Source organism: Anoplophora glabripennis, unplaced genomic scaffold, assembly GCF_000390285.2.
Source record: "Anoplophora glabripennis isolate ALB-LARVAE unplaced genomic scaffold, Agla_2.0 scaffold353, whole genome shotgun sequence".
NCBI lineage: Eukaryota > Metazoa > Arthropoda > Insecta > Coleoptera > Cerambycidae > Anoplophora > Anoplophora glabripennis.
In genome coordinates, this window is record NW_019417362.1 from 183,996 (window position 1) to 194,478 (window position 10,483).

The 10,483-nt window shown below is 33.3% G+C and overlaps 1 protein-coding gene across 1 annotated transcript in view; it reads right to left on the minus strand.

The window, feature by feature from the left end:
* Nucleotides 1-5,774, minus strand: part of LOC108911274 (sodium-independent sulfate anion transporter) — a 30,707-nt gene extending 24,933 nt beyond the window's left edge. Inside the window, exon 1 of the mRNA XM_018716172.1 lies at nucleotides 5,731-5,774. Within this exon, the coding sequence (XP_018571688.1) occupies nucleotides 5,731-5,768 (38 nt within the window). The 5' untranslated portion in view covers nucleotides 5,769-5,774. The remainder of the gene's footprint in view (nucleotides 1-5,730) is intronic.
* Nucleotides 5,775-10,483: the final 4,709 nt, after the last annotated feature.

Sequence of the window (10,483 nt, forward strand, 5' to 3'; positions counted from 1 at the left end):
ACAACAAGATGCAGTTTTCACCACTTTTTAAACATAAAAAAATCAGTTTTTTAAATAAGTTAGAGAACAATTTACATACCTTTGGCAAAATACAACTGATTATACAAAAAAAAACTGGTACGGATAGAAATTAATACGCCGCTTGCCGGTATTTTGATGCACAAACAAAAGAAATGATATCTAATATACATATACGATTTATGATGAAGGAAAATTCCACCTAATGAACTGGAATATTATGGGTGTAATGAAAAATTATCGCTGATGTTAAAAAGAAAATAGATTCTATTTGTTATTTGTGATTTTATTACTTCTTAAAAACACAATAAAAATAGACTTAATGAATATTTATTACATTTCTGTAAATTCTCATACCTACTAATTTCCGAGATAAATTATAAAAGGAAAAATAAATAAATATGTAAATAAAAATATAAATTTCCAAAAAAATATTTTTTTCCGGTTAATTGAATGAAAAATTTAAATTTATTTGGAAATGATATTTTAATTTTTTTTGCAGTAGGCATCTACTTCTTGTTTGCGATACATTCGGAAGTTTTGCATATGCTGGTCTAGCGTTAAAAAATCGATAAAACATAATAGCATGGTTTACAGTTGAAAACAGTAAAATATAATAATTTGAAGCAACATTTTCCACATAAGTGAATTGCATAAGGTCCCTTAATTGGCTTGTTTTATTATTAGTACGCATTTTTAAGACCATGCGGTAACTTAACATTATCATATTTTCATAAAAATTATGGCTTCTCTGACAATAAACTTACTTGCACAGTCCGTTTTATTTTTGAAATTGGATTATTATGTAACATCAATATTTTAACGTGAGAATAGCAACAGTACTTATGATATCTCTCAAAATATAAGGAATGGTCTCAACGAAGCTTAATAAAATCGAAAGGAAATTTTGCGTCTGTCCGTATCAATGGAGTTTCATAAAAAAAATCAAAGTATCTACCACTGGAAACTTGGAATTTCTAAGATCCGTAATTACAATTTTTTAATTTGGAATCCAGAAGATTGGTCAACATCGATCGAATTATAAAAGCCACATTCAGACATATTTAATATTTGAATAGGCCAGGTTGGTCTGATATTGATTTATTATGATCTAAGGAATCTGTGGTCTTAAGTTGTATTTTATCTCCACCTTATATAATTAATTACAACTAGCTGCCAATGTTCCGTCTAAAGCTGACTAATCTATTATCCTGTCTTTCTGAAGTTAATAATGCAATACGATGAAATAAATTGCATTGTCTTTAACCGAAAGTGAGAAAAAAACACCAACATCGCGTCATAAAACTGCAATTTTTAATATGACTCCTGAATATTCTAAGAGTAACACAACAAATTAAAATTATAAATCCGCAATTATCTGGTCACGATACTTTTTTTTTTCTCCGATTTAAGTGCAGCTCGAGCTCGTCATCCTTGTAATATTTATCCTTTGTAACATTTCTTTCCCGTGAAAAGGTGTTTACTCACTGCCATTGTCAATATCAAATTTAGACTTTTATTTAGTCGAAAAAAAATTTACAATTTGATGCTATAATTCCTCGTTGTGAAACGGCTGCGATTTGCGAAATGCGAACGAAGTAAAAGTACAATCTTTAATAATAACACTCTATTGCGAATCTACCTGTCAATTGAACAGGTCTTGCGACAGTCCCAGTCATTTCTGCTATTAAGTCATGCTACCAAGTATCTGCAAAGATAAGTGAAAAATGCAAGGTTTTCCGGATTGCATTTAAAAAAGAATATTGCGATAAAGAGTTTTTATACGGTGGCGCAAGATACAACCTTAAATGTTTTATATTGAGCCAAAGTATTGTGTTATAAAAACGTGTAAAGCATATACAGTGCTCTGAAGCACCCAGTACAAATATTTGGCCTTGAACACCCGTATTAAGATATAGGGTGGTAATTAGGTTGCCTCAAATAGCTTAAAGTGACTTCAAAAACTGGTGCACACTGAAGAGAAAATTAAGAAAGCATCTGAAAATGTATTAGTGGTTTATTTTGAATATAAGGTCGTGGAAGTGTAACATTATGGTCAATTTATGTTAAAAAGTACAGTGAGTGTTGAAAAAAGCGGAATTTGAGGGCATGTCCAGATTCCCGAAAACCGACATCGTACCGAAGATCGCCCAGGTTTCGGTGCGTTCCCATTAGAGAGGCGATCGAACGTCGACTTTGACCACTTGAAGTTATATAACCAGGAACAAGTACCTGGCCAGTGCCGGGTGGTTCAAATTTGTCGGTTTTCAAGGGTTACTGCGAATCTGTTACAGATAGAGTAAATGTGATAGACGAGTCTAGAGCTATTTTTTCGAGAAAATAACAATGGCGCAAGCCCCATCTCTCTATCTGTTACCGTTTTCGAGCTACAGGGCGTTTCTCGATTTTTGGTTAAACCGACTGATGCTCTATTCTCGTTTCCCTTTCAAGATATCTTAAAAGATTTGAACATTAGATTTTGTGATATGACCACAACTTGTATTTTTGATACACTCTGTTATTTTATTTCAAAAACGGAAAGAGGGCTAAAAATGCATAAAAAAATATTTTTTACCTATTATTTTATGTGTAGATTTGCGGAAAATATAAAATTTTCAAAATATCAGCTATATTTAAATATTCTGACTAAGAAGGCTTTGAAAACAATCAAGGTTGACGTTTAACGTTTAACATTATTAGAAGCGTGTTAACAAAAATCAAAAACGGTTCTTTACTCAAATGGAGACAAACAATTTAATAAAATATTTTAATCTCAGAAATGGAAATGCAGATTGTGGTAACAGAGAAGGTTATAAGCAACGCAATGCTGCCAACCACTAAATATCTCCATTAGCATGTAATTCAAAAAGTTCGGTTACCTATTTCCTAAATAGAGCTTGTACATGTTGTTTTGAATGTTATATTGATCCACTTGATTTATAACTTAAGTTTGCAGTAACAACAAAACACCTTGTATATTAAAAAACGATACGAACCCACCAAGTGCATTTGTGGTCTCACATTTAATCGAGTTACAATTGAAAGAAGATATTTTTTTAAAAGCCAAGGCAATAATTAACATATCGACGATAATACAGAAGGATACCAGACCAATAACGATAAAATTTGCATTATTTATAGCATTCTTCCGCTTGCATTCGAACTACAAGCATTACCGAATAGTTGCGTCAATTGTATAATGTTTATGTATTTATTTATTTATATAAAAGAACGGGATTAACAAGAACACAATAAAGTAATTAATTATACATCTCGTTTCGTAAAAAAAAAATGGGAAAACCTTAGTCACGATCATGGTAATGAAATATCTCATACATATTTAAAATAAATTCTAGATCCTCTATTGTGTTAAAAATATTGCAACTCGTGTGGTGGTTTCTGTACAGGGTGTTCCGAATTGCAGTGGCGTCAAATCTGGGGTTTTTGGTTGCGGTATCCCCCACCACCTCTGCCACTTGTTGACAGATTTGAGTATCAACTCAGCAAATTTTTGCCTACTACTAGGTAAATCTCTACCCCAAGAATCAACAATATTATGTTAAACATCTTAAGAGATATTCAAATGAATGTGATTTTTTTCAATTTGAACACTGTATCTGAATAACGAATCGTTCTACACAAATATTTATATGAATTTTCTTTAATTATTTTTTTCCTGATTGACACTGACATTGAACATGTCAGAAAATTTTTGTACAATCTACAATACACAACGAACGAAAATAAAATTGTTTTTTTTATGTATGAACTGATCACTCGGTATATTAGGCATTGTGAATTAAATTCAATGTTGTGATAATCTATATCATTTTTTGCTTCATTAGTACATGCTTATTATTGCGAAATTAAAACTGAAAAAATAATTCTTTATCAAATATACAAATATACAATATACTATTTTCAATTGTGGCTGGAAATTGTTGTTATTCAAATATTTTAAAGTTTTTGCACCAAATTATTCCAGTCGTTTCCTCCTTGCAATCAGTAACAAAATACTTAAAAAATAATAAGTACTAAATATAATAATAATAATATAATTATAAAAAATTATAATGTTAATTTCTATAGTATTACAAAGTGTAAACATGTTTGGCCAATTTTTGTTTTTGAAATAAGACGATGGCTTATTTCAAATCGTAAAAAACTACAAGATAAATAATATACAGGGTTACAATCTTTTAATTATCCAATACAGGTATCTTTCTTATTTTAAGAGATACGGAAACGGTTAAATGAGCAGTTTTTAAGTTTAGAACATTCCGACATTCCAGGGTTTTATGACATGTGGAATCTGATGGTGCTACGTTTTTTTGGCGGGGAACCCCCTTAAGACAATTTTTCGTGGGCCCCCTTGTCTTTGGAGCCAAAAAAATTTGGTCGCATATTTAAATTTCTTAAAAATTATCAGTACACTAGAAAGCCATTAAATTTAGAAACTTTTTGTCACTTTATACTTTTTTCGTAAAACGCAATGTTTTCGAGAAATATGTCAAAATGTGATCGAATGCATGTCGTGATTCGCCATTTTCCTCAAAAACATTGCGTTTTTCGAAACAAATATCAAGAGACAAAAAAGTTTCTAAATTTAATTGCTTTCTAGCTAACTAATAATTAAAAAAAATCAAATTTGCGACCAAATTTTTTTGGTTCCAAAGACAAGGAGACCAAAGAAAAAGTGTCTTAAGGGGGTTTCTCGTCAAAAAGCGTAGCACTGTGAGATTCCACATGTCATAAAACCCCTGTGTACCAAATTTAGTGATTCTCGTACAACATGGTTTTGAGATATAAAAAAGACTTCTTAGGGGCAGATTTCAGGGGGCTGTAACTCCGAAAGAGGGGGCCAGTTGGCAAAAAGAAAAAATACGGTTCCCCTGAATTTGTCTTAAGAATCTATGACCAAATTTTGTTGCATGAATTTCCGGACACCCTGTATAATCGGTATATAATTTTGTTGAAACATATTTTAAGAATATTGAAAGTGAAAAGAAAACAAGAGAATCTTACAATAAAAATTCCATATATTCCTGTATTATCCGAAAAATTAAGGAGGATAGGCAACAAATCTAACAACAGAACAGTTTTCCAGACAACTAATACTTTTTGACAAAAATATTTTCAATTTATAAAATTAATAAAAGATGCAAAATTTATCTTTAACTGATTTTTAGCAAAAGTAACAAGTTCAATCATTCGGATCACAATGAAAGAAAAATTGCAGCCGTTTGAACTCTTGAGGGTTTCTATTGGATACTTTGAGGATAAAAGAGAAACGAAAACCTCCTTAGTCTATTCTTTATTTGTAAAACTGCCTCAAATTTAGTGCAAATCCTTATATGCGCAACTTTTTACCTTTTTTCGAACGTTTCTTGTATCGAAAAACTGTTATCAAAAAACGACAAGAATATCTTACACAGGATACTGTCTGCTGATTTCTTATGATTTCTGGTCAACAATACGAATTTTTGACTTTCAGATCCTGAAACTAGAAATTTCAAGCTTCAATTTGTTCTACGACCATTTTTCTCCAAGTTACAATTTTTTGGCGTAAGGGTTTATTTCAATAATTTTCAAAATTGTTTTACATGCGGCAAAATACCAAATAAGTAAGGAAAAAAGCCTACTTCGTCAGATGAGTTTTTATGTTTCACCAAACGTTAACCCAAAAATCTAAATTCCCCAACTCCTACTCACCGGTAGTGCGAAGAAAAGTTACACGACACCTTCTTCATCTTCGACTATTTTCTCACCACACACGACCGTAAAATGGCAAAATACCGCCACCTTCACACAACATAGCAAAAACGTAGATAGGTAAAAGCTAATTACGAATAATTGGCGATTTTTTTTAAAGCGAGCTCTTAACACCCGGGAATCTAAGTCGCGTACGACTTTGCAGCCATCTGAGTACAAAAAAACTGGTTTAGGATTTATATACATCGGATGGTTATAAAAAAACTAAATTTTTAAGAATACCACGTCATAAAAGTGTTGAGGTCGAGTCAGTCAAGCAGGTATTTTAGATTAGCTTTTCATCCAACGCTGAGCTTTCTCAACGCGATGCAACAAAAAGACAGCCCAGGACCGTATTCGCCCAAAGTTTTGGGACCAGAAAAACGAAAAAAAAAAATAACCAGGGAGCTTGAAAAAGCAGTAACCGAAATACAAAAATAGGTGAGATCTAACTATCGTGGTTACGTGTAACTACGTGTTGGTCTTTGTCAAACGCGACATTAGTGTAACGAGAATAGAAGATATTTCTTCTTCGAAATACATTATTTAATTATTTCGATATGTCAGATATGTATTTTCAATTGACATTTTGACACAATATTTTTGACTTTCATTTTAGATAAGCACTACCTGTTTAGTAGATATTGCTGGTATAATTCGGTGCTACTCGGGATACATAGTTCGTAGAATAGTTATATCCTGAAATATCATCAGTTAAAAGCTCGTCTGTAAGGTTAGATATCTAGATCCGTACATTTTTTTTCAAAGAACATTGTTTGACTTCACTTGTTACTTGTTAAGATTTTTAAGATTTTTACTTAATTTATTTGTTTTGGCCTAATACATAGAGGGTGTTCCACCTAAGAGAGATCCTTCTGTAACTGTAAAATTTATAAAAAAATGATTTTCATAAAAATTGTCTTGAATTATGTAGGCCATGTAATGAAAATATGTTTAGCTTTCCAGGGTGTTCCATTTGGTGTGGACGCTACATAACTTTGTTATTTTAAATGGAACACTCTGTATATTATTGCATTTTTGAATTCCTTGGTTAGTATTAGGTAGAGTTTATTAAATGTACATGGTGTTTAAAACTTACCGTTTTCGAGATAATCAGATGTTTTTGAAAAAAATTACGATTTTAGCTCCCTAAATGAGGCTAGATAGCGTCTAAACCGTAAAAGCTAGAAACCTGCAGTTTTCATAGTTCGTTTTAGCATAAATTACTCTATCTTGTCATCTGTGAGCAAAACGTGTACGTTATTCAGACTCGGAAATACCGAGACCTACATTTAATAATCTTACGGGTTGATTTTTTTTTTCAAGTGCAATGACCCATATTAATTGTAATGGGTGAATGCCCTTTCGACTGATATAAGGTTGTCCATACTTATCTCTAACAGTTTTCCAGAAAAATCCGGTTCTTTTCTAAAGTCCGAAAAAGTAGCTATGTAACAGCGCTAAAGGCGGTTTTCCACTAAACGGACAAAACAAAAACAAAACACAAACTTGTGTCGAATAAAACAAAACTGTAACTTTTCGCAAACTTTTTGAAGACTGGCGTGTTTTGCGACAGTTGGAGTTTTGTTTTTCGGGTCCCGCTCGAAAGCGGTCACATCAGAAGGTTTCGACGTGCTTTGAAACTCAAGTCTGTTTGGTGGAAACGGTCGTGTTGTGTTTTCTATTTAAGTGTATATCTATTTTGGCGTTTTCTTCTTCCCAAAAACAATATTTTAATCATTAATGAATTATAGTTATTAAAAAATATATATGTGTACGGTTAAAGTGTTTACTTGGCTAGGATACAAAGTAACTAACTATCCAAGTAAACACTTTAACCGTACATATACCACGAACTCCATCGATGGATATCTGGGAAACCGCTCGAAGGATTTTTTGAAATTGGGATGGTGTGATACGGACCGTGGAGCCTACCAAGCTAAAATATTTTCAAGGTCATCGTACTTCCGGTTACACCGGAAGTTGATACTAACTTTCTTATTTTAAATGGAACTCCCTGTATATTATTGCAAAAAATTAGGGATTTCCATTTAAAAATTTCTAGTTTTCCACATATTCTGAACTTCATATTCGATAAAAAATATTTGACCACCCTGTATAAAAACTGGAAAATTTTCATGTCAAATTCGATAAAGTAGGTCTTCCTCTACAAAATGTCCAATTTGCACAAAAAAATAAACCGGGAAAACTAAATTTTGCTGACAGTGTGAATCTGTCAATTTTTGTTTAAAAATCGAAATATCTCGGAAACGGTCAATCCTAAGTATGGAGTGTGCTGTATGTTTTCAACTTAAAAATGGATGATGTTTCCAAAAATGCAATAATATACAGGGGGTTCCATTTAAAATAAGAAAGTTAGTATCGTCTTCCGGTATAACCGGAAGTACGATGACCTTGAAAATATTTTAACTTGGTGGGCCCCACGGTCCGTATCACACCGTTACAATTTCAAAAAAATCCTTCCAGCGGTTTCCCAGATATGCATCGATGGAGTTCGAGGTGGGACACTCTGTAGACACTTACTTTTTTTTTCAAGAACTTCAGTATAAACCTAAAACTAAGAATAAAAAAATCTTCTCTAAACATGTTGGTTGGTTATTCGAAAAATGTGTTCCGACTTCCTCGCGACAACTAGCGGAAAAGGACCGAAAACAAAAACAAAACTCGAACAAAAATGTAGCCCGCTTGATGGAAACAAGAGTTTTGGGTTTGTTTCAGTTTTGTTTTTGTTTTTCAGGTTCTAGAAAACACAAACAAAACATAAACTCAACTGTCCGTTTAGTGGAAAATCGCCATAAGAAGGCCTTGCAATTATATTAGTACAACGTCGGTAGATAGGATTTTATAAAAACACAGCACAGCATATCCTTATCGCATCCAATTACACCAAGAGTTACTAAAAGTAGACTTTCAGCGGAGACTGGAGTTTTATCAGTGGGCACTTGAGATGTTAAATCAAGATGATGATTTTTTTAAACGAGCCATGTTCTCCGATGAGGCTACTTTTAATAAAAATGGTTTCGTTAATATGTCATTATTATAACACAGTAAATCCTCACCAATTCCGGGCAACTCATAGCCAACGATGGTCTTTGAACATGTGGGGAGCAATTTTGAGAACCCCTGTCATTGGACCATTCTTTTTTGACCAGCGCCTAACTGGAGCAGTTTATTTAAACTTTTTAACAAACAGTCTAGACGATTTGTTAGGCGACATTCCTTTAGCTACACTTCGAAGAAGTGGATGCAACACGATGGTGCTCCACCTCACAATACCGTCAGTTTTTACGGGAATCTTTTCCCAACAGATGGGTTGGGCACGGGGGTCCAGTGAATTGGCCTTCAAGGTGTCCAGATATGACATGCGACTTCTTTTTGTGGGGAATTATAAAAAGTCTATAAAATACAGCATTACAGTAGCATTTCAAGAAATTACGCCAGATATGCTGACCAATGTTGAACAGTCTTTTAAAAACCGAAATCGCTTGTGTATAAAGTATTTTTTCCACGGTCGGGAGTAGAAATCAGTTTCTATGACATCAAAATTAAAACAGAAGTAGTCGATTATTCCCAAGGGAGTATAATGCTCCCAAGGGAGTTTACATTATGGAGAACGTTTTTCATGCAAAAAAAAGATAACATTGAAATTATTTATTGACATTTAAATTAAATGTTACATTTGTACAATTTTCAAAATTAATATTAGAAGGAATATTACTTTCGCTTACATTTACAGTTTTTGTGATTGCGCTAGTAGTGGTACCTACTAAAACCTGATTAGCAATTTTGGTCTTATTTTCAATGGAGTTCTCGACATAACCCTCAGCGACTGTCGTTGATTTCCAACCAGCATGACGCTTTATTGTCGTGATATCCACACCAGCATCTGCCAGTAATGTCGCTGAAGATCTTCGTAAGCAGTGACCAGTATAACATGCAGCATCAGGTAATTTTAAATACGAAGCTACTACACTCGGAATTTTTCCCATGGTATTCTTGCCAACTGGCTGCGAACTACATTTTCCTGCTTTGTAGTACAAAAAAAGGCGCTTATGCTTGACGTGGGGAGGACGAAGGGACAGGTATTTTCGAAACAATTCAAGCATATTTCCCACATCGGTAACCACAAAGGTTCGTGGAATCTTTGTCTTAGTGTTTGGAATTTTTACAATCAAGGAAGAGCCTACATCCTCAATATCATCTACAGTTAAATTGACTAGTTCATCAGTTCGACAAGCTCCGGCAATCCCCAGAATTAATCCAACCTATAAAAAATCAAAATACTTAATAATTGAAATACCTAACAACAAAAGTAATCTTACCTTAATCATTAAGAATTCTTTGTCATCTGCACTTGATAGAAAACGGTCGATTTCACCCTTTGTCAATATTTTCGATTTTTTCGCTTGATATCCGTCACCGGTTCTTTTCAAAAATGCGATCAGCTTGGGGAATTTGCTTATATCTATGTTGTCGTAAATTATCAAGCATGACTTAACCATAGAATATTGCGCCCATAATGTGGAAGACTTGTAATTCTTTGCATTTTCACTGAAGTATGCCAACAAAACATTCTCGCTGTATACTTGAACATTTTTCTCGGCGCACCACTTTTTGAACCGATTGTAGGCTATATCGTATAAAGATCTTGACTTCGTAGGCAGCAAATTGCTTATTGCAATATTTGCAGCCT